Here is a 25,448-nt window from a genome sequence, read left to right as displayed (position 1 = left end):
CGTACTCGTCCTCATACTCATCATCGTCAATGTCCTCTACCAAAGGAGGATCATGATCGTCCGCCATGAGATATAAGCACCTGTCAAAGCAATCATAAAACAATATTAGTGTATAGTAAAGTATATGCATGATAGTTATTATGGTTATGTAGAAGCTAATTAAGCCATTTTCACCTACTTATTATGGTCCTATAACCTTGTATATGCATGATAATGAGTACAAAATGCCAATTTCAATCTACATATGGAAAATAGGTTGTTAGAATGAATAAATGTTAGTTCATACACAAAACAAAGGAGTTGGGTTAAGTAGAAGCTATTTATGCCAGTTTCACCTACTTATGGTCCTATAACCTTGTATATGCATGATAATGAGTACACTTAGGAAATTTCAAACTACAAACATGTTAAATATATGGAATGTAGGTTGTTAGAATGAATAAATGTTAGTTCATACACAAAACAAAAGAATTGGGTTAAGTAGAAGCTATTTAAGCCAATTTCACCTACTTATGGTCCTATAACCTTGTATATGCATGATAATGAGTACACTTAGGCAATTTCAAACTACAAATATATCATTTTCGCCTACTTATGCTCCTATATACATGATAGCTAAACTATATTTGCAATGAAACCATAACTAACTTTAAATCAAACTACCTCATTCTGAAATTCCTTCGTTGTGGTCTGATCGCATATAACCTGCTTCGTTGTCTATGTCATTTAGTACAACAGGTCTAGGAACAGTGAAAGGTGCTGAATCATCAAACGCATCATATTCTTCCTCATCCTCAACATCTCCAATGCCTAGGATTCTTCTTTTGCCAGCTAGCACTATAGACCATTTTGAATCCATTGGGTCAGTTACGTAGAACACTTGCTTAGCTTGAGATGCAAGGATAAATGGTTCCGCACTATTATTCAAGTGGCCAAGATCTACAAGAGTAAAGTCCTCATGTTTGACGTTATGCCTGATATTATCAACCCACTTACACTTGAAAAGAGCAACCGTGAAGTCAAAATAATCAAGCTCCCATATTTCTTGAATTCGACCATAGTATGACAACTCTTCATCGACAGGTGATTTATCCTTAGAACTTGCAAACTCCCTTGACGATGCCACAAGAGATACACCACTGTTTTGGGTGGAGGAAGATTTCAAATCACGAGCCTCGGTACAAAAAGTGTACCCATTGATGTCATATCACTCAAATGAACGGACATCATCCCTAGGACCGTACGCAAGCCACCATACTGTATCGGTCACATTAGTATCATTCAATCCACTTATTACTCGATCACGAAACCAATCAAAAAATTTCTTATTATGCAACTGCATAAGTGCCCTTTCACCTTTGGATGGAAATTCGGCACGCAAACTAGCCATGTGCTCGTCTAAATATGGGTGCACATCTGAAACATGGTGCAACACATAAAGGTGTGCTTGTAAGAACTGATCTCGGTCTGGTGACATTTGTTTCGACCCAATTGTGCCATGACCATCAAGTCTACCTTCATGTCGAGAAGTAGGAAGACCAATAGGTTGAGCAAGGGCTATGTAGTCCGCCACAAAGTTACCTATCTCCTCACCCACTGTCCCTTGCATTATACTTCCTTCAGGGTGAGCTCGGTTCCGTACTTTATCTTGTAATGCACCCATGTGTCTTTCAAAAGGGTAGCACCACCTCATGAACACTGGACCGCACAACTTAATCTCACGCACCAAATGAAGAACCAGATGAACCATTATGTCAAAAAATGAGGGTGGGAAATACATCTCAAATTTGCACAAAGTCACAACCACATCTGCTTGCAAAGCATCTAGTGTACAAGGTTCAAGAACTTTGCTACAAATTGTATTGAAAAACGAACAAAGGCTTGTAATCGCTTCCCTCACGTGTTTCGGTAGAATACCACGGATTGCAATCGGTAGGAATACTTGCATCATAATGTGACAATCATGGGATTTCATACTTGTCAGCTTCAATTCTCCATTTAAGGTTACAAATCTTTTCATGTTAGATGAGTACCCTGATGGAACCTTAATTCCGTACAAACATGCACAAAACATACGTTTCTCTACCCTTGACAATGTATAGCAAGCCGGGGGTAAATAATTCTTTTCATCCTTTCCTTTACCCTTAACTTTCTTCTTTGACGCATCTTTGGCCTTTCCCTTTCCCTTGCTCTTCTCCTTCCCTTTTTTCGAAACATTTTCATCTTCTATTCTCGGCTCCTTCCCCTTTCTAACCTTTTCTTGAGGCCACAATTCTGGACGAATCCCCATCTCTTTCAAATCTAACCGTGAACCCTTTCCGTCCTTTGTTTTGCCTGGGATATTCATAAGCGTCCCCAAAAGAGCATCACACACATTCTTCTCTATATGCATCACATCAAGACAATGCCTAACGTCATGTTCTCTCCAGTACGGCAGCTTCCAAAAGATTGATTCTTTCTTAAACAGAGCAGCTGAGACCACAGTTTTTTCTGATTTTCCAAACACCGTTCGTATCCCTTTCACTCGAGCACTAATCTCAGCACCATTCAATGGTCTAGGCGCAGTATCCTCTTCCATGGTTCCATCGAAAGCCTTTTTCTGCCTACGGTACGGGTGATCACGCCTAAGGAACCTTCGAGTCCGTAGGTAGACATCTTTGTGAGAATGAGTCAGGTATACGCTTGATGTGTCATCAATACATATGGGGCATGCTTTTTTCCCTTTGACCTTGTACCCACACAAGTTGCCATATGCAGGGAAGTCATTCATGGTCCACATAAGGGCTGCACGCAATGTGAACATCTCATTCTGATGAGCATCGAAAACGAAAACCCCTTCGTCCCACATCTTTCTCAAGTCGTCAATAAGCGGCGCAAGGTAAACATCTATGTCGTTTCCAGGTTGCTTAGGACCAGTTATTAGCAATGAAAGCATTACATACTTACGTTTCATGCACAGCCAAGGAGGCAAATTAACATCACTAAAAGTACCGGCCATGTGCTGTGTTGGGTACTAAGAGTGCCAAATGGATTCATCCCGTCCGTGCACAACCCAAGCCTTAAATTTCTGACTTCATTACCAAATTCCTCAAACTTAAAATAAATGTTCTTCCACTGTGGAGAGTCAGCTGGATGCTTCAGCATTCTGTTTTTCTTTCTTCCCTCTGCATGCCACCTCAAGTTTTTAGCATCTTTTGGTATTGAGAACAGACGCTTAAACCTTGGAATAATGGGAAGATACCACAACACCTTAGCAGGAGGTCCCTCTGTGCCAGGATTGCAACTCATGCGCTTGTACCGCGACCGCTTGCATCGTGGACACTCCTGCAGTTTTTCATACTCATTTTGATACAAAATACAGTCATTAGGACATGCATGTATCTTCTTATACTCCAAACCAAAGGGACACATGAGCTTCTTTGCGTAATAATAAGAATTAGGAATTTCATTCCCATCAGGCAACATATCACTTAATGCGGTCAACAAAGAAGTAAAACTGATGTCCGTCCACCCATGCTTCGACTTAATATTGAAAAGTGTTAGCACAGCCGATAGTTTGGAGTATTTTTTGCACCCGGGATACAAAGGCTTTTTGGAAGCCTCCGATAATAATTCAAACACTTCACCTTCAACACCATGCAACATCTCATCCACTTGTTCATCCTCGACCTCATCCGCCTGATCTTCATCGGCTCTATCCTCACCATTATCAACAATATACTCATCATTCTCGTATTCCTCGTCCACATGAATCTCATTGCTTCTAACACGCACATCATTCCGATCAAGATCCCCACTGTACTCTCCACTTTCTCCGTGTCAAATCCACACATGGTATAATTGCCTAAACCCACGACATAATACATGATCTCTAATGATTTCAACACTATCGACCACATTCACATTATTACAATCAACACAAGGACAATAAAGGCCTTTGCCTCCCAGTGTGCGTTGATAAGCTAAAGCCCTCTCGCAAAACTCTTGAACCCCATTCCAAAATTCCAATGTATCGCGTCTACCATACATCCAACCACGATCCTTCTCCATTTAGTAAATTGTCTCTAAACATATATAGCACCATATAATTATAATGTGTAAGTGCTACATATTTTATGTAAATCAAATTCAAGTACAAAACGTGAATATACCATTCATATAGTGAAAAAATGCATGTTTCCAAAGGGTCCTTATCACTCCAACCTAACCCATCCTTGAATGTCTACTCTCACTAGTGAATGTATGTCAACTTTCCAATTTTAAGGAAAATCCGGCAGCATTTCCCCTAGTTCTCCAAGTACACGATGTAGATAATTAATTACCCACATATGTACCCAGAGAACATAGTGAGTAAATGGTAAGCCAAGATGTTCCTTAAAATCGAAAAGAAAACATACATTCACCACCTAAGTGAGAGTACACATTCAAGAACAGTCCCAACCGGGGACTATTCAAGACTTTCTCCTAATGAGAAAGCCTTGAACGGGTATCTAGGCATATGATGATGCAATTCAAGTATTCTATATATTGTTGTATTTATTTGCAATTAAACAATACACAAGTTGCAATTTCATGAATAAACTTTTATTAAATGGATAAATAGAAAGAAATATAGCTAAGTAAAGTTTATAAGTCATACCAATATAGCAACTACCCACTTGAGCTCAATATGTAGTCCTCAAGCTAATTAAACTCGTGCTTCAATTCACAAATCTGTTAAAAAAAACACATCATTCATTGAACTAACAATTGCTAAACTAACATGTCAATTCACTAATTTATTTATAAGCTAAAACACATCATTCATTGAACTAACAATTGCTAAACTAACAAGGTTACTAATCTCTATTTTTTTCAAAATTACCCATCAAAACAACTTAAAAGTAACCATTCACCCATTACGAAATTCATCTACTTTAGTAACAAGCAAGGTTACTAATCTCAAATTAATTCAAATATACCCATCAAAACAACTTAATATTAACCATTTAAACATTCCAAAATTCAACTTATTTAATAACAAAGTTAACTAATCTCTAACTTATTCAAAATAATCCATCAAAACAACTTCAAATTAACCATTAAAAGTAAAATACCAAATTTCACCTATTTAATTAAGTACCAAGGTTAATATATTTTCTATAATTATTTCAAAAGTATCCACCAAAACACATTAAATTAACCATTAAAACATAATAAAATCCAACTAATTGAGTAACAAGGTTACTAATCTCTAATATTTTCACAGTTTCCCAATTATATTCAAACCTAAAATTGAGAAAAATTATATTCAAACCTAAATTTTAATTTACTAACAATGGTTCAAAATGCAAAACAAATTAATATATATAATTATATAATTGGAAAATAATGTAAAAAAAAAATTAAAAATAAACCTTGAGACAATTAGGGCAGCAGCTAGGAGGAGACTCGGTGGTGACCCTCAGGCCGGTGGCGCGGCTCGGTGATGGAGGAGCCTCAGGGGGGTGGCGCAGCTAGGTGGTGGAGGAGAAAATTAGGGCAGCAGCTAGCTGGCACTCACGACAAATGGAGGAGGACACTCAGGCTGGTGGCGCGGCTCGGTGGTGGAGGAGCCTCAGGGGGGTGGCGCGGCTAGGTGGTGGAGCAACCTCAGGGCGGTGGAAGGATTTTTCGAACTATGTAGGTGGTTTTCGAAAGAGAAAGAAAGGGAAAACAGAGAGAGGAAGGATTGAAGGCGGCCGGTTTTCGAAACCCCTGGTGGCCGCCGGTGAAGGTGACGGCTGTGGTGGAGGGAGAGAGAGGAAGGATTGAAGGATTGAAGGCGGCCGGTTTTCGAAACCCAGCTCTAATGAAACAGTAAGGAATGAAGGAATGAAAGAGAAAGAGAGGAAGGAGAAGAAGTAATCCGCGTTTTTTTTTTTTTGAATTGGGTCCGGTTCAATTGGCACCGGTTCAGGCCAAACCGGTGCCTTTTCTCTTCTTCTAAAATCCCGCCCATTTCTGGACCGGTTTTGGCCACCGGTTTGGCCTGAACCGGTGCCATATAGGGGGTGCCTATTACTATTTTTCTACTAGTGATTGTTGACACTCCAATTCGGTGGTTAGACATCGATGGAATGGTGGTTCTCTGTGGCTGGGCATAATGTTATGGTGGTTTTGGTTGCTGGGTTTAGCTAGAATGGTGGTTTTGGTGGCTGGGGTTGGCAAGAATGCATGGTGGTTTCGGTGGCTGGGTTTGGCTCGAATGGTGGTTTCGGTGGTTGCGGGTGGATGGAATTGGCTGTAAAGTAGTTTTGATGACGGGGAATGTCCGAATGAAGTTGTGGAGAGGGTGGTCAATGGTGGGAAATGAACTCTGATTAGAGAAGAAAAAAGAGGAGGGTGTTTGTTTTATTATTATCTTTAATTATTAAAATAGCACTAATCAACATCAACTTCACACATCACTTTTTTTACCTAAACAACAGGTTAAAAAAATGAGTAAGACTATTTTGAGAAGGATCACCCAATATTTGGGATTATTCTAAGTTAAACTATAGTTGGGATTAAAATGAGAAGGAAGGCAATAGTTGGGTAAATTTTTCCAAAAAAAAAAATAATAAAACAAAAACTTTTGTATACATCCAATGTACAATAATATTATGTTTCAAAAAAAAAATGTACAATAATATTACTGTACATCGAGGTAAGTTTTGTTGAATTTGCTTTCAAAAAAAAAAAAAAAAAGGTAAGTTTTGTTGAATTTGAGGTAAATTTTTTCCATAAAGCTTAAATAACATTTATTTATATCAAGAATAACTTATATATACTAGGTAATTTTCATTCATTATAAGGTAATTTTTTTTTATTATTTAAGAAAGTAACTTTAAAGCGGGTGTACAATATTTTATTGTGCATCCGATCTTTTTAAATGTTTCTCATAATAAAAAAAGAAGTTTAAGTGGGGGTTGGTAGAAGAGAGAAATAATAAATCTTGAATGATGAGAAATAATAAATATTCATAAAAATTGTAGTTAGTGGGAGAGAAAAATAATAAAATAGTAAAAAATAAATAAAAAATAAAAAATAAAAAATAAAAAATAAAAAAAAAAAAAAAAAAACACCATGAAAAATAACCACCCGAAACATCTTAAACTAAAAAATCTTAAACCAAACCAATTGGATAAGTTTCTATGAATCGCGTTGAATATGTCTTGCCAATACTCATTTATTTGTATGGACCAAATCAATTACCTCTCGGTCAAGTAATATAACCCAAACTTGTAACTAACACTTGAACATGATTTGGTAAAAAAAAAAATTACTATTCAAAAGTTTTACTTTTCTCGAAGCAATTTGATTTAATTTCTCCTCTTTACAGAAGTACAAAAGTGTTTCTTTCCCAATTGACAATAAATAAGTCACACGTTTTCGTATGACCAACCAATTAGCTAAACTTTATCATTCAACACCACTACACTAGAACTAAGACCTCGTTGATTAGTCTAACGTCTAATAACAACATAAAAATATTGTTATTATATTGAAATTTCAACATTGGTTATAAACTAGTTGTTGTATATCGTTTTACTACGTCAAGTTTACATGTCTAGTTTGCTAGACATGAAATGTCTATAAATAATAGCCATTTCATCTCGATAGTATTATCAAACTCGCTAATAATTATTACCTCCATCAAAATTAGTTAAGTATTTTTCTCTACAGAAATAACGGTTTTTCCTCTATCAAATTCTAGACACAAATCACAAAACTTTCTTGTTAGCCATGGAAAGAGCCTACTCGCTTCTTCAAGCTCCAACTTATGGTAACTTAATCACTATTCTTAGCATCGACGGAGGTGGAGTCCGAGGACTGATTCCTGGGACCATTCTAGCCTTCTTAGAAGATGAGCTTCAGGTAAAGAGTGCAATACTATTTATGTGACCATGCATTAATCATAATGTAGTATGTATGTCATGTATCATGCTTTTATGGTATTGAGATTTATCATTGTATATGCATATGTTGATGCGTAGAAAAGATTTTTTTTTTTTTATGCAATGCAAGCTCCAACATAATATAAATGACTTGGACCTTAATAAAATGCATAAAATTTTTGCTTGGCCCTAAAATATTTGTTTAGTTTAGTAATATTGACTGAACAAAAATCAAGTTAAAAAAAAAAGAGCAAATAAAATGGGTAGCATTATTAGGTAGTGGCAAAAGCTTATTGTAAAGTACTTGAAGCTTCCATCTTAATAATGGGACGAAGTTCCCACTTTTGAATTTCCCACCAAATTTGCTTTAACTTTTGTATTAAATTATTCTCCGTAATAACAATACTCCATTATCTCTTAATTAGAATACCTAATATATTACAATAAAATAACACAACAAATGGCTTAAAAAACAATTCTCCTAAACATATGTGGAAATCCAAGTGGTATGAATAATCATTTAATCAAGACTAGAGTACTACTTAAATTAAATTTTTCATACACACGAAGTAATAAACTAATTTTAATTATTAATTTACTCCATAGTAATAATTCTTTAATCTAGGAAAAAAAAAGTTATAATACCTCCGTTTTTTATTAGCTGATATGTTTTGACTTTAGTATTATTCACACACACCCGCCTTTGACTGTGTTTTGTGCTTTATATGTGAAGAAAAATATAGTCAAGTGGGATTTTTTAGATTCATCACAATGTATATTTTCAAAATATCAACTTTTTATAATTTTTGTTTATCGGTAATTAAAGATATTAATGATTGAATTTGTGCATTGACAAACGTGACTAAAGAAACGTGTTTACTAAAAAGAAACGGAGGTTGTATTTATTTATAATCATTAGTTCATTACCGTCAATTTTTTTTTTTTTTTGATCCATTACCGTCATTTTTATTACCTTTAAATTAAACAAAAAAAACCTTAGTTTGTTATAGTCAAAGATCAAATAAAATTGTGCTTTGACTAAAAAATAAAACGAAGTAATTTTGTGTGTATGATGATTTGATGCAGAAATTGGATGGAGAGGATGCTAGGCTAGCGGATTACTTCGACGTGATGGCGGGAACCAGCACTGGAGGTCTAGTAACAGCCATGCTTGCAGCACCAAACGAAAACAACCGCCCTTTGTTTGCTGCCAAAGATATCAAGCAATTCTACTTAGATCATTGCCCCGGAATTTTCCCTCAAGAAAAGTATGCATCAATCACTTGTTTAATTTATTTACCTTACATTCGGGTGTATTTTGATACCTTGTCCCATTCTTTTTCTAATTTGCCAAAGAACAGATGAATGTGAGAGGGTGCCAATATAAATACACTTAGTTCATTAAAATATTATTTTATTTTATATCTCAATAATGCACATTATATGAAGTATGCATCTTAATATAAATGGAATATCATTAGATGGACATTAATTAAATTGATTTAGTTGTAATGTTATTCCAAAAAATTAAAACACCCTCTCTTGTGAACTCGAAGAAATGAATATTATTGAGATGAAATATAGTTTTTAATAGTATAAAGTGGGTGTTTCTTAAGAAAAAGATGACCTCTTTAAACGGGTTGACTTTTATTATTGAATTTTACATGTTAATAAAAAAAATTAAGTAAGTTATAAATGTATATTTATTATTAGAAAAGAAATTTTATTGTCTTACTATATTATTTTTACATGTTCTTTTCACGGGAAATTTAAAATAGATAAGCTAGTTAAACCATATTAACTTGTTTATTCGTGGATGATAACAAATGAATTAACATGTTGTTGTAGGTCTTTCTTTGGTCATGCAAGTAAAATTGTGAAGTCACTTGAAGGACCCAAATATGATGGCAAGTATTTGCATGAAATTGCAAAGGAAAAGTTAGGAAATACAAAGCTACATCAAACTTTGACTAACATTGTTGTCCCAACATTTGACATCAAACGTATGCAGCCGGTTATCTTCTCAAGTTATGAGGTAGTTAGTCTTTACTCAAACTCATTACTTATTCTTTGTATACGCCTAATTTCATTGAATTGATTGACTGAAATTCAATGGATAATAAATTACTCTATCTTCCCGACAAATTAAGCCCTTGTCATTATTCATACTACGTACGTATTTTTCTCAAAATAGAGAAATACAAAAATTATGACAAGGATGGAACATTATTGTCGTTATTATAGTTAAACATATCTTACCTTTTTTTTTTTTTTTTTTTTTTGAGAACTAAACATATCTTACCTAATTGGTTTTAAATAACATTTGGATTACATAGTACACATATTATACTGAACCCTTTGTAATAAATCAAATCTTTGTATGCAGATATTTAGATACACAAATTCTTATATGTGGGTGGCCTCACGATATAGCCAACCATCACGAGGTTACTTTTTTAATTGTTATATGGGTTACTTGATCAGTGTCACATAAATTACTTTATCAGTTTTAAAAGGGTTACCCGGTCAGTGTTAAAGAGGTTACCCGATCAATATTACTTCCTCCGTTTCTTTTTAGTTGCTACTCTTTCCTATTTTGGAAATTGTTAATTAGTTGTTATACTTTCTATTTTTGACATTTCTCTCTCTATTGCTCTCCTATCCACATAGGTCCCTCTTATTTTTCGCTCTATCTTTCTCCTCTTAAAAAATGGTTTAAGAGTCCATGAAATCAAAAATGTAGCAACTAAAAAAAACGGAAAAAATATTATATTATAGAGGTTACTTTGTTATTAGCTTGTGTACTTGTAGCTAGTCTTGTACAATTAGTTACTGGAAGCCTCTTTTTTCAACGGCCGGGATACATGGTGCAAAATACAAAAGCAACGTTACAAGTACGAATTTATAAATTATAATTTCCATCTTTGTCATTGTGCACACACTACCTGCATTATTGCTGCATAATGATTGTACGTACGTTCGTGTATATATCTTGAATTATCTATATACAAAATTATTGTTACTTCAATTCACCATGCATTTAATTTCAGACAAAATTGATTATATTAACACACAAAATTGATTGACCACGTATTTAATTTTCAGGTAAAAAGGACTCCAAGCTTAGATGTGTTACTCTCGGATATATGCATAGGCACTTCAGCTGCACCAACTTATCTTCCAGCCCATTATTTCAAGTATGAAGGACATAGTGGAGAAATCCGAGAATACAATCTTATTGATGGTGGTGTCGCCGCTAACAATCCGGTATGTAATTATCACTACTTGACTTACCTTATTTGATCTGAACTTATCAACTCCTAACTTTTCTAATATAAACTTCGCTTCATTTGTGTAATATTTATAGGCATTGGCAGCAATAAACGAAGTGTCAAATGAGATATATAGTGGGAGCCCTGATTTCTACCCTATAAAACCATCAGATTATAATAGATACTTAGTATTATCCTTAGGAACTGGTACAACCAAATGTGATGAGAAGTATGATGCTGACTCAGCGGCAAAATGGGGTATGCTGAGTTGGCTTACATCTGGAGGGTCCTGCCCTTTAATTGATGTGTTTATGCAAGCAAGTGGTGATATGGTGGATCTTCATCTTAACACTGTCTTTAAAGCCCTTCATTGTGAGAAAAATTATATCCGGATTCAGGTATTTTATTTCGAGTTTCCTAATTTTTCCCCTTGTGAGTAGGGTTTCCTAATGTTATGATAAGTATACTTGTAATTTTTTCTTTTTTTTAAAAGAATTGATGATATTAAATACTTCGTAACTTGTAGGATGATACATTGATGGGGGATATATCATCTGTTGATATTTCGACTGAAGAAAACTTGGGTAATCTAGTAAAAGCTGGGGAAGAGTTGCTGAAAAAGCCTATTTCAAATGTGAATTTGGCTACTGGTGTAAGTGAGCCTATCAGTCGTCATACTAATGAGGAAATTCTGAAAAGGTTAGTCAATTCAATCTCACTACTTGTACACTTATACTTTTATGGAAACAAATGGTAAAAATGTGTAATATTTGCGATGTACAAAGTATATATTATGTCCATTTCATACTAATGTTCTTTACATTTACTGTTCACGTGCTTATCATTTATCAACCATACTCCATTCAAAATGGATCAACTTACTTGAGCAATTTTATAATTTGAGATGTATGAATGAGTTATTCTGTAATTCATGTAGGCTAGCAGAAGTGTTGTCGAAGGAGAGGCGGCTACGTTACATAAAATCACCTCAGGGAAACGGGCGCGCTCATTACGGCCATGCCAAAACCGGACAAGCCGAAACATCCTAGTCATGTAAATCAAATCTGGGCCGGTTGAAAACATCAGTTGCATCTCAGTTTTTTCATCAGCACCTTTCCTTTATTTTTTGCTTTGATACCATATGTTATTTTTTATATACAGAAGAAATAAATGTTGTTGCTTATATTGTTGTTGATGTCATTGTCTTTTATTACTTGTAATTTTCTCCATCAAAGGAAATTTATTTAATAAAACATGGTCTACTTAAATCTAAGTGCTTTTCTTTGCTACATATTAGAAGCTCTAAATACATTATCTATTATGAATCATTTGTTGGCAAGATTTACCAGAAAACACACTTAGGTAGCAATTTCTAACCAAGGAAAATGGACATTAAAGGATTTTAATCTTTGTCCTTTCCTTGAAACAAAAGTGAAGATGGACAACTGGACAAGCCTCCTAAATTGTCCCAAACTGGCCTTATATAAGCTCCATATCATACAAACATTTCAAACCCAATTCAAGAATTTAAAGAATTACTAGATCCGGCATAGCACAATTGTGTCCAAGTAGCCTAAAATCTATACGAAACCATATAAACCTAGCTAAACAATCCGCGGCTTGCTATACTGATGTTGCATGCCCTGCAGGTGCACTGAAGTCCAGTATGGGCTGTATGGCACGCTTACTTCTAGCTAACTAGGGCTCAGTAGTGCACGACTACCCTAATTGTCTATCCCTGACTCTCCGCCAATAAAATCCTCTTTTCTACCTTGAATTTCAACAACTTCGAACTCAGAATTACAGATTGCAAGCCTAAGTCCTTAATCCTCCTTTCTAAAATAATTTAATCAATTCCAAGGCTTTTTTTTTCAAGGTTCAATTCAAGACTTAAGATGATAAAATACAACATTGAGGGTCCTTTGTAGCTCTCTCTACACACACAAATTAAAACAAATAGAAACAAATAGTAAATTTCAAACATTAATAAGCTCACACAAATTTGCAACTCTATGCAAATAATTGATAAGATATGATGATGAAATCATAATTCACAAGTATGACTTATAAATGTAACATACTACGTAGTATATAAATATTCATTTACAACTCCTATGCTAATTGTTGATTCTACAACATACAACTAATACAAGGGCAACTGTCCACAGCTGAAACCTGACTCATGTAACAGGAAACCCCGAATGAGCGTTCCAACCTAAAGGTGAGCATAAAGCCCTGCAACAATCGGAAAATACTTCTCGTAGAGTAAGCCACCCAATGCCTACTAGCAATAAATGCAAATGCTCCTTCACTAAAATGCCAACTTTGTAGAAGCTCATGCAAATTGCAATAAAATGCATCCTTGGTTCAAAGAACATCCCGTGAGTTATCAGTCATCTCTATTTTTCTACTGAGCTTTAGATTCATGGAGCTATCTATAACTATGTACAAAATGAATAATTCAAAATGGCTTGAAACTCTAAAATACTTATCCTTTTCTTATTTCACGTATGCTGAGCTTTTACTTTACGCAAGAACTCTAATATCTCTGTGTATGATGGATCATCACGACTGAGTGGTTTGCAGGAATTAATATGATCAGTTGACTCTAACACCTAACAAAGGTACGAAAACAATCAGACAGAGAAAAAACATTTAACTCAGATCAAAAGGTAAACTGGAGCACATCATAGTGAGACAGCATTCATTTAAATGGGAGAAACATCCCGGCCACAGCAATTTAACTCCACAGATAATTAATCTTTAGAGGTAGTACTATTATTTGTGTGAGCTAATGAAACTTCCAACCTGTGCTATATGATCGAAATAACCTGAATTTTTCGAACAATCACATAGAAGTATATCATCATAAACACCAGCATGACGGCAAAATATGAGGGTTAACATTTAATACTTCGCCTGCTCAGGCAATCTCAACAAAAGCACCATACTTACCACAATATCACCAAAACCAGGATATGCTGATTCAATTGGAACTATTTCCATGCGGAAAGCCCATCCTCCATAGCCCTCAACAATTGGAGTCACCTTGGTCTGAAAGGGACAATCAACAATCAAGAATAAAGTTGCAACATACTGCTTAACCAGACAAATCAAATAGAATACTTTACCTCACAAAAGCTAAGTACTTCAAGTAACCCTTTTTTATGAAGTTGCCGCATAAAATCATTAAGCTCAACCAACTTAGGAGATCCGCTTCTTAGCTCCCCTATCTATAAAATAACAATACAACTGATTAAAACAAACATGTGACAATATTGAAAAAAAAAAAACACAATGAGATAAGAGTGAAAATGACCGTAGGTGCAGGGCGAAGCACAAGGCCCATCCTCCAGGGCATATCTGCCAGTTTGCTGCCAAAATGTGGACAACTATAGAACACCTGTCACCATGGACAAAATAAGTATCATAGAATGCTAAATAAAATTAATATGGTTGAAACAAGATTAAGGGAAAGGGGCATACAACTCCTACGGTGTTATTAACAAGATTGTCCAAATTTTCTGTCTTTGCTTGGTATAGCAGCTGCTTCACTACCAGCCCGCCCATACTGTAAACATTAAATATTCAAAAGTTACCAACAAAAAGATCTCTAATACATACGAACAACAAACACAATAATTTTCCTTAATAAAAAGTACATGAAAGCCTGACAAAAGAGATATAATGGTGCTTTAAAGGGGGTAAAGAACCTGTGTGTGACAAACACAATAGGTCGACTGCCGATGTCTGCAGCGACAAGCTTCTCTAAAAGCATTGAGCTGACCTCCTGTAATTTGTACATAAAATCAAATGCAAAGGCAACAATATCATTGCAAGATACTAGATCAGCTAAAAAATTACAAATTAAGTATCCCAAAATGCGTGTTGTTCAGGAGTTTACATTCCTTCCTTAGCATGATGTTTAAATTTTTACCTGTTCCTCTGTTCTCACGACAAATACTATATCCTACCAAGTACCAAGCATTATGTTTGGTAGAACCAAGGGAGTCCATCAAGATACATTAAATCAAAAAGAGAAAGAGATATTAAAAATAAATAAATAAATAAATAAAATACTATACCTCTACAACCAAATAACTAATTACTCCCTCCGTCCCCAAATGATCTACACATATTCTATTTTAGGTGGTCCTAAATGATGTACCCATTTCATTTTTTTACCATTTATGGGTATCAAGAAATTACCCTTTTACCCTCATTTTTCTTGCCTTAATTAGACGATTTTCCTAAATTACCCTTGATTTTGCAAAAATATTTGTACAAAAGTTAGCTTTCCCATGTGAATGTACTTCTACTACTTTCTCTAATTCTCTCTCTACTTTTTTTCTTTCCCATTTGAATTTAGCTTTCCCATGTACTTCTACTACTTTGTCCTTTTTCTTTCTTAATTCCCGTGAAATTTGAGAAAAGGGTAGATCAATTGGGGACAGAGGGAGTACAATTTAAAAATGATAACACAACAGGGAGGTTTATTTATTTATTGCAACATAGCCTGAAAAAGGTCCAAGATCATAAGACAATTTTCCTCCATTATGATCAGAAACAAAATAATCTCCCTTTTCCTCTGACAAGCCTTAGTTTATACATATATGAGAGCTAATACATATAAAGAAACATGTTTGACTTGAATTTGATGACCCCCACCCCAAACGATATTCATTGACAGCTTCCTTGAACTAAATTCTCAATCATTAGTACACTGGAAAATTAGGTTTAGTCCACATTTTTATTAAAAAAAAAAAAAAAAAAAAAAAAAAAGGAAGAAGAAAAATTGCCAAAAATAATACAACCTTTGGCCTATTCTTTTTTAATAATATAACCTTTTGATTATTTTCGAACAATACAATCTTTAGGGGTGTTAGCTTTAAACAAGATAAAATCGGATATTAGGTGGGTTTTTTTGGTAGGAGAAGAGGAAATATTCCCCCCTTCCCCATCCACACCACCAAAAACTCATCACCTCCCCTTTCCTAACCTTGAAATCCACTGCACATCCGATTTTGTCAGGTTTAAAATTAACACCTCCTAAAGCTTGTATTATTATAAAATAATCAAAAGGTTATATTATTAAAAAAGAATGACCCAATGGTTGTATTATTTTTGGCAATTTTCCAAAAAAAAAAACATGAAAACATAATTACATAACCGCACGCACCCAAGTTTGCATTACCAAAGCTATCATTGAGAGTAAAAACAAAATGTTTCCAAAATAAAGAGATTTTCGGAGAGGGGGATGGGAGGTATCTAAAACCAGATGGTTTTGAGATTTCTCAAAGTATCCCTCTCTTATTAGTCTACCTTAAAATTCCCTAACATAATGTATCTATTGTTGGTATAACCCTCTCTGCTAACAAACATTACATGTGTTAGTATATTAATTATGGGAATTAGAGATGGTTTTATACTTGTTACCGTTCACAAGATGAGTTATGGAATCCCTAAATTGAGCCTAAAAAACATCAGCCAAGATATAAAAATGATTGAAAATTTTCAATCGTATAACATTTGGATAAATACACCAAACAAAACAATAACATTGAATGCTATAAAAAAATATATGGCAAAATGATGCACACCTGAAGAGGAAGGCTAGCTCCAGACCACTGAGTAAGATTTGTCTGCAACAGTTATCCAGGTACAATTTCAAACTCATGATTTCCAAAACAAAAAAGGAAACTGTATAGGTGCACTAAAATTAGACTATCATGATCCTGCTTTTTATTTTTTACAAAAAGAAATGTATCCAAAATTCAAGTGCTATTATTAGTTATTATATAAGTTTTGGCACATCAACAACCCCAAGCAGAAAGGCACAAGGGACTTTGATTCTAAACAAACCTTGTATCTAAGTGTAAACAAACGAGCATGAGGAAAATCAGCTGAGAGCCATTCACCTGGCCAAAAGGTTCCTTGTTTCCCTGCTTCCTGATCAATCTTCTCTACAAGGCCTGACTTGGTTGATGACTTGTCTTCAGATATGCGCCAACTTTTAAAAGGCCCACCACGTAGACCATGAACAAAAATAATGTCTACTGCAGGGTTTTCTAAATCTGAATAATTCTCATGCCCCTCTGTGGATCTAGATAAATTGATGTCATTATCACCACCAGAGTGTTCATTTGAATTCTGAGATACAGGTCTGTCATGACATTTCCAGTGCTGTGATTCAGGATTGATTAGATATATCATATCCTCATAGCGGGGCTGAACACGAGTTACAGCTCTATCATTCACAAATCCAGTACCAGTACCACCACTCCTTCCAGTGTCAGAGTCCCGTTTTTCATGGCAAAGCACATTTAACAAAGTAGCTCTGGCATAACTTTGAATCTTAGGATCATCACATCCAGGAATCTTTCCATTAGCACACTCTTCAAGCCAATTACACCAAGTTGCATCTGCTATAATAACTTTTTGAACTTTTGGCAATGCTGAAAGAACAGTTAGTAGTCTACCTGCATGCCTCCGGATGTGAGTAGATGGTGGGATTCGGACCTTTGATTGACCATTAGTATCTACCTTTGACTCATCTAGGACCTTACTAGCCTGGTCTGGTCCCTCCCCAGCTCTTGATGCATCATATGCTTCAATAGCAGCAAGGCTTTCATAATCATCTCTTAGCAAAAAGCGCCTCAACAAACATAAGACCCCAGAATCTACAATTTTGTTTTGATTAACAAGATCTGCACAAATTTCAGTTAGCGCTTTGATTCCCTTCAGGGTTGCCACTGCTGAGTCAGCAGCATCACATTTAGGATTCCGATCTTTATTTAAGCTTTTAAATGCTCCAGCGAAAGGTTCTTGAGACAGGAGGTCAGCTATAGGGAATGAGTCACCGCGATCTGCGGCAATACCCAATTGTTTTCCAGCTAGATTAACAACAGAATTTGCAAGCTGACTGGCAATTAGTATACCAGATTGAATATTTGACTGATCAATTTGAGTCTGCAAATGTAAGATAGCATAGTATATGAACAAATATTTGATCAAAAAATTCCAATCAAATATTGGAATCCAAAACAGAGGTGAAGAATAAATTACAGAAATTTATAATAGAACATAAGCTATAAATGCACATCCTAACCTTCACTTTGTCGCTTTTTGGCTGGGAGGATCCTTTAACTGATGATGCCTTAGTAGAGTCCAAAATTTCATTTATTAGAATAGTTAACCATCCTTGAGAAATCGGAATAGAAGACGGCCCAAAATCCTCAAGAATGCATGAAAGGATTTTAGTTGCCGAATATCGAGTCTTTTCAGAAGAAAATTTTCCACAAGCCCAGGGAAGAAGGATACCTGACCACTTTAGGCTTTCTTCAAGAGATAAACGATTTTCACTGGTACATATTAGTTCTAATGCTCTTGCCAGAGCTTCTTGAATATCCTTATGGTGCACTGTTTGTTTAGCAGTGTCTCTCATCAAACCAAGACCTTTCTCCATAACAACCTTTTTGGCTCCCGAACTCTTATCAACAGAAAGCAAAAATGCAGACAAAGCTACCAGTGCCAGAGGTATGTCATCAGTTTTACAAGCTTGTGATATAGTTGAAAGCAGACAAGAACTCCAGTCTGAAACAGAATTACTTAACAGAACATTGTTGTCCTCTAAAAGCAATTGAGCAACCAAACTCCCATGCCACTTCACTGATCTTTCAGGAGCTGCTAAGGCAGTCATGATAGCATTTCCATCTTGATCTAATTCTTGAATATGAAATCTGTTAACCTCTGATGCCATAGCCCAATTGGCTAGTGCCCATGCAGCAAATGGCACAGCAACATGCTGAGTATGTAAATCATCCCAGAGACCAGGCACTACAGAAGATGACAAGCTTGCATCTCCAAGGTAGCTATCATGCCTTTTCTGGTAAACATGATTTTTTGAAGCGTATTTACTGGTTGTTACACTATCACTATCATCATAACTCATATGCCCATTAGATCTTGAAAGTCCTAATATAGTTGTCCCTCCAAGAACCTTGATACCAATACCCTTCAATCCATTCCCACCATCATCATCATCTTCAGTATTTGGATCATCCAGAAAACCACCTTCAATTACTTGAATCGCTGATGCAATGTCCCTCATCTCAGCATTTGCAGGAAGGCATGGCTGGAATCGGACATTGCCCTTGCTGTCACAAGTGGAAGTCACAACATCCATTATTGCTGCAACAAGCATGCTCCTCCCTTTCACAGAATCAGAAACTCTTGAATTCTGTTCCAGTGAAAGTTAATGTTTTTACAAAACATAAACTCGGATGCATCCAAAAATTAACATTGATTGTAAGATGTCACAAAACCAAGATCCACAAGATTAAAGCACAATTCCACAGCCAAAATCAAACAAGTCATTTAAAATGTGAAATTTCTCAAAATTACTGCCTTCCATGCTCTCTTATCAGTTATCACTGGTCATAAAAGTCATTTCAGAAAATCACCTTGAAAGGTGTAGATATAAAAGAAATCAAACTTCAAAAAGAGGTGAGCAATTGTAGAACGGAAAAAGCATTTTGTTGGCCAAAGTATCAGCTACCTTCAATTGTGAAAATGAGTTTGCCAAACGTAAGTTGTTATTGAAGGTAGTTATTGTAAATATATACAAAATTTTGTAAGAAAAGTCCCATGCCCATGGTAATGCTAGTCCAATGCCAAAAATTTAATTTACTGCATAGATATCCATCATCACTTCAGAGGTGGTACCAAGTGGTCAAAGAAAATTTATAAATAAAAAAACATATATTTGGGGATGGGGCTCCAATACAACGGCCATTAACATGAGACTTTCATTACCAAGTCACATATATATTCATTCCCATATGATTCATTTATTGCCTACCATACGGGGCCCTAAATTTGCTATTTTACGATTCAAATCCCTTAAAACTGTATAAGATTCCACTTACAATCAATTTGGCAACCACTTAATGAGAACTAACATTACAAAAGAAATATTTTTTAATTTCATAACTAAAATGTGACATTTAATCAACAAAAGCGGCAGGTCAAAGATGAAGTTATGACACTTAATACAGTCTCCCAAAGCAATTATCAATGCACCATGACAAATTGAAGAATGAATATATTAATCATAAAGCAGACAATCAATTTACCCAGTGTCTTACATCAAGAAAGAGTGCCTGCATATCATACCATTCAAATATAAACAATCACTAACTAATACAGAATTTATTATGCTCTATAAAGTCTATAAACTAATCAAAGTGACGGCTCAATTCCACCATAACCCACACATGAAAGAAGAGCTCGGTTTTACCTACTGTAATTTCAAATAGTACCAGTTTGTTCTACAAAACAAATCTTGTGATTCATTGTTTGTAATTTGTGGAACCACATCACCGCTGTAAAGTATATTCATATGCATTAAACAAACCTTTAAAAATTTTCATATTGATTCTGATGAATAATCCCTTAGTTCTATTCATTTAGTTTGAAAGTGGTGGAACAACATCGCCAATATTAAATTACACTCATGAATTATCCAGCCTCAAAAATTTCAAATATAAATAATCACAGGAAAATCCAACGATTTGTCGTTTGTAATTGATGGAACCATAAGTGATAACAACAATGACCTCAAAAATCCTTCATTTGGGTTCTTGTAGGTAAACCTATATCCATTTCTAGTTGGTGGAACCACAACACCAAGGTATAATATACTCATATCAATCATATGCATTACTCAAACTCAGAAGTCCTTAAAATTGGCTCTGGTAAATAAATCCTACAATCAGTTTCTAATTGGTCAAAGCATATCACCTATGTATAGTATACTCATAAGCATCACTCTTCTTCCTCTTCTGCTGGAACGCCTTAATCCCATAAGTGGGAACGCCTACATGAACCAACATGAGCACTTTCAAGTAGATCACCCATCCTAATACTACTCTCAGTCATTGTGGCTCATGTCAAGCAATGTGACAAAGTTTTACTCATAAGCATCACTCAATCTCGAAAATCATTCTTATTGGTTTTGATTGGAAATTCCTAGCATTCGTTTGTAATTGATCAAAACAGATTGCCAATATAGAGTATACTCATATGAATTAATCGAACCTCGTAAAACATTTAAATTCAACCATACTTGCACCAAACCTTCAAATTTCGAAACAAAAACAAAACTTAATCAAAACAAAATACGAAAAGGGATGCTAACCTTCTTGGAGCGCTGAGGCTGAGAAGAAGAAATGAACCTCAAAAGATAAGGAACAGAATGAGGCCTCCCAAAAACCTGAGGCCTAACAAGAGGATCAGCAATCAAGTAAGCCAAAGCTCTAGCAGCCTCAGCCTGAGTCCCACTAACATCACCGGAAACCGTCTCGAGTAGCCAATCAACAACCCTCCCACCACCAGCAGCAACAATGGCGGACCTTCTCGCAGCATTAGCAGCAGCAATGTCAGCCAAGAACGCCGCAACCCTAAACTCAAAACCGGACCGAACCTCGTAATTGGCAGACGAAAGAACCGACTGAAGCGACTGCCATAGGACCGCAGCAGCAGCACCAGTATGCTTCATTTGATTGATGATCCGGTGAGTCGAGTCGGTGGATCGGTGGACTGCTGCCTCGATTGCGGAGGTGATTTTGCGAATGTCATCGCCTCCACCTTCGGAGTAAAATAGAAATGTTGTTCCAGTTACGGCAAGGATGGAGAGGAGAGAGAGGGAGAGGGTGGTGCGAGAGACGGAGGAGGCGGTGGTGGGTGCGGAGAGAGGAGAGAGAGTGGAGGCGGAATTGACATATTTAATCGGCGAATGGTTCGGGTTGTGAGGGTGAGAATTCGATGACGGCGTTGATGGTTGACACGAGGACGGCGGGGTGGAGGAGGAAAATCGGCGTTGGCGAAGGTAAAAGGGATATCGACGATGGCGGATGTTGTGGAGGAAGATACGAAGCATCACAGAATTTGATTAAAAATGGTAATTGGAATGATATGTGATGTAATGTAATTCAATTGTTTGGAGTTGTTTTGGTGGTGTTGTAGCAAACTAGCAATCCAAGGAAAGGAGAATGGAGGAATGAAGAGTGTTGGGTGTTTCTTGGAGAAGGGGAGGGGAGGAGAAGAGGAGGGAAAATTGCTGGAAGATGCGAACTTTCGTGGAATAATACCACTTACGGTTATCATACGGAACGGTAGTTCGTTACCTTTTTTTTTTTTTTTTTTTTTTTTTTACGAAAATACTTCTCTGTTTTTATTTACTTGTACACAGTACTGTCAAAACGGTTTGACTATTCAAAGTAATGAATATGTACTATTTTTAGAAACATGTACAATGTCTGCTATTGAGGTCCCTTGCTTAGGGTTTCGTGGTCCCTTGCTTAGGGATTGTGGTTTTTTTTCGCAATTTTGCCTGTTTCGATCGACAAATTGGGTAATCAGATTGCTCTGATTGCCATTAAGCAATTGATAGTTACTATGGAAGCAGATTTAATTCGAGATTGGGAGAAGTTTAAACTGACGGATGAGGAGAATGCAGTTATTGGAGGAAACGGAGAGATCGAAGATGAGAATGCGTTGAAGGATCAACTCAGACTGGTGCTAGTAGGAAAATTATGGATTGTTCGGACCTTCAATGTTGAAGCTATGAAACGTACACTGACGAATGTGTGGGGCCTTAATGATAACATTGCAATTCGTATGGTGAAGACAAATCTTTTTGTTTTTCAATTCTTTAATGATGCTGACAAAGAAAGAATTTTGGGGGGAGTCCATGGTTCTTTGATGGAAAATTGCTTGTGCTTAAGGCAATTCAAGGTGAAGAGCAGCCATCGGAGGTGGTTTTTGAGAAATCACCAATATGGATTCGATTATTTGATGTGCCTTTCAATAGACGTAATCACTCGACAATGTTTGATATTGGTGAAGCTCTTGGTGGTTTTATCGAGTTTGATGACTCGGACCCGCTTGGATGGGGTGAATTCATGAAATTGAAGATTATGATTGATATTAGGAAGCCTCTAAGAAGGGGAGTATTCATTGCCGCTGGAGGATCGAAGTCGAAGTGGGTGGATATTAAATATGAAAGGCTTGGGGATTTTTGCTTTTATTGCGGAAAGATCGACCATACAGATAAATAATGTGAATCTAAGGAGTTGGAGAGGGATTTTACGAGTACTGTGGTGTATCAATATGACACTTGGATGAGGGCATCTCCCCTTAAACAATCTGAGAAGACTTATACTCTTAGAGAGAAGGAAAGAGTTTAGGGGGAGAAATCGGATGCTATACGCAGGGGTGGCTACATTAAACCTGATAAGCATACGGTGAGGCTCGGTCCGGTGGGTGTGGCTCGTAAACTTCATTTCTCCAAGCAAAGTGATGACAGCCCTATCACTCAACCAAAGATGCGGGAGGCTAGCTTAGCATAAGTGTTTGATTCTCAGAAAAATAAGCAGGTTCTACGCCCGCAAAAATTGGTGAAGGGGGGTGATGGAGGTGGTGATCAGGGAGGGGTGTGATGGATATGTTGCATGAGTTTGAAAAAGATATGAATGAGGGGTTGGGTGAGAGGGATGTAGGGGAAAAAGTAGCACGTGGGGGGGATAAGAGTGGGGAAGTATTGAGGGTGGAAAGCTCTGTACAAGGAGAGGGTGTAAAGCTGCTAGGGGAAGGGGATTTCGTGGGGCACGTGGGTCAAATTCAGTGTATGAGGGAGGTCAAGGAGGGTATACAAGAAAAGGTTAAGGTAGCTAAAGGGTGGAAAAGATTAGAAAGAATGGAGGAGGGGTATAAGGGGGAGGGCAGTGGGGTGAGTGTTGTGTTAGCAAGGGAGGTGGGGTCAAAAAAGAGGGTTCTTTCCACAATGGAGTATGAAGGGAGTGGGAAGTCTATTATGGTGGACGAAAAGAAAAGAAAAGAAAAACTAATGTTCTTGCTCAATCTGGGGACAGTATTATCCAAGTAGAGGGTGTTGGTCATGACCAAGCCCTCGAACAGAAATGAAAATATTGAGTTGGAACGTCTATGGGATTGGCAACCCATGGACGGAGAGGACTCTCCGAGACTTGTGTTGGAGAGAGAGGCTGAATGTAGTTTATCTAATGGAAACTAAAGTAGATAGTAGTGTTATGGAGAGAATTAAAAGACGATGTGGTTTTGAGAATGGGATTTGTCTTAGTAGTACGGGTCGTTCGGGTGGTATGTGCTTTTGGTGGAGGGAGTTGAATGTTGTTATGCTATCTTTCTCTACTAACCATTTTGCAGCCAATGTGTGTAGTAGCGATGGGACACCGTTATGGTGTGCTATGGGTATATATGGATGGCCGGAGACGGAAAATAAACATAAGACATGGGATTTGATGTGAAACCTCAAAAATTCGTGCAATATCCCGTATATTATGTTTGGTGATTTTAATGAGATAGTTAGTATGACAGAGAAAGATGGGGGTGCAACCCGTAGAGAGATTTTGATGGATGCTTTTCGTAATACAATTGATGATTGTGAATTACGAGATCTTGGATATAAGGGGTGCATTTTCACATGGCAACGAGGGAAGTATGTTGACACGGTGGTGAGGGAACGGTTGGACAGGTTTTTGGGTAATGATGATTGGTGTAGCATTTTTCCGGATTTCTCAGTGCAACATTTGGCTAGAGTAGCTTCGGATCATACTCCTATTTTGCTAGATACTATCAATTATTATGAGAGGGGGAGGAAAAGGAAGTTATTCCGTTTCGAAGCTATGTGGCTATCAAATGTGGAGTGCGCAGAAACTGTTTTGAAAGCTTGGAAGGAGGGGGAGGGTAGTGCACTGCACCAGCGAATTGCTTTGTGCGCCCAACATCTGACTAAATGGGCAGCAAAGACTTTCGGCGAATTGAAGAAAAAAAATAGTAAATGTGAGGCTGAATTGCAGGAGGCTCAGGGGGCTCAAATTGACGCTGTGATGCTGGATAAATGTGAAAAGTTGGCGGGTGAAATTAATGAGCTTCGGAGGATGGAGGAGTCATACTGGTACACAAGGTCTCGGGCAAACGAAATGCGGGATGGGGATATAAATACGGCTTATTTTCACAGGAAAGCAAGTCAAAGAAAGAAGAAAAACCGCATCAATAATGGTTTGTTCGATTCGAATGGTGATTGGCGCACTGATGAGGGGCAGATTAAAAGCATTATTTCGGAGTACTTTGGGTCGCTTTTTACTACGGACAATCCTACTGATTTTGCAGCAGCTCTGGAGGGTGTAGAACGGGTTGTCTCTGATGAAATGAACAATGTGATGGACTCGGTACCAAG

The 25,448-nt window shown here is 36.7% G+C and overlaps 2 protein-coding genes across 3 annotated transcripts; one reads left to right on the top strand and one right to left on the bottom strand.

Annotated features, from left to right (window-relative positions):
- Nucleotides 1-7,620: 7,620 nt before the first annotated feature.
- On the top strand, nt 7,621-12,443 carry LOC145637893 (patatin-like protein 2). The gene is made up of 7 exons (XM_081688898.1): nt 7,621-7,878; nt 8,985-9,166; nt 9,747-9,933; nt 11,004-11,165; nt 11,266-11,568; nt 11,697-11,869; nt 12,108-12,443. Exons 1-7 carry the CDS (start codon nt 7,747-7,749, stop codon nt 12,217-12,219), a joined length of 1,251 nt encoding a protein of 416 aa, XP_081545024.1. The 5' UTR covers nt 7,621-7,746; the 3' UTR covers nt 12,220-12,443.
- Nucleotides 12,444-13,217: 774 nt separating this feature from the next.
- On the bottom strand, nt 13,218-22,139 carry LOC145639044 (uncharacterized). 2 transcript variants are annotated; one of them, XM_081690151.1, is made up of 10 exons: nt 21,369-22,139; nt 18,279-19,409; nt 17,033-18,139; nt 16,771-16,812; nt 14,884-14,960; nt 14,657-14,741; nt 14,490-14,573; nt 14,302-14,403; nt 14,126-14,224; nt 13,218-13,785 (listed from the first exon to the last, which is right to left on the bottom strand). In XM_081690151.1, the coding sequence occupies exons 1-10, from the start codon at nt 22,107-22,109 to the stop codon at nt 13,675-13,677; spliced, it is 3,579 nt and encodes a 1,192-aa protein (XP_081546277.1). In that variant the 5' UTR covers nt 22,110-22,139; the 3' UTR covers nt 13,218-13,674. The 2 variants fall into 2 exon arrangements, 1 of the variants encoding a protein (XP_081546277.1); XR_014114810.1 differs by lacking the exons at nt 13,218-13,785; nt 14,126-14,224; nt 14,302-14,403; nt 14,490-14,573 and having other exon boundaries at nt 14,683-14,741; nt 17,089-18,139.
- Nucleotides 22,140-25,448: the final 3,309 nt, after the last annotated feature.

This window comes from Chenopodium album, chromosome 7, assembly GCF_948465745.1.
Source record: "Chenopodium album chromosome 7, dcCheAlbu1.1, whole genome shotgun sequence".
Lineage (NCBI taxonomy): Eukaryota > Viridiplantae > Streptophyta > Magnoliopsida > Caryophyllales > Amaranthaceae > Chenopodium > Chenopodium album.
This window is presented reverse-complemented; position numbering and strand designations above follow the sequence as displayed.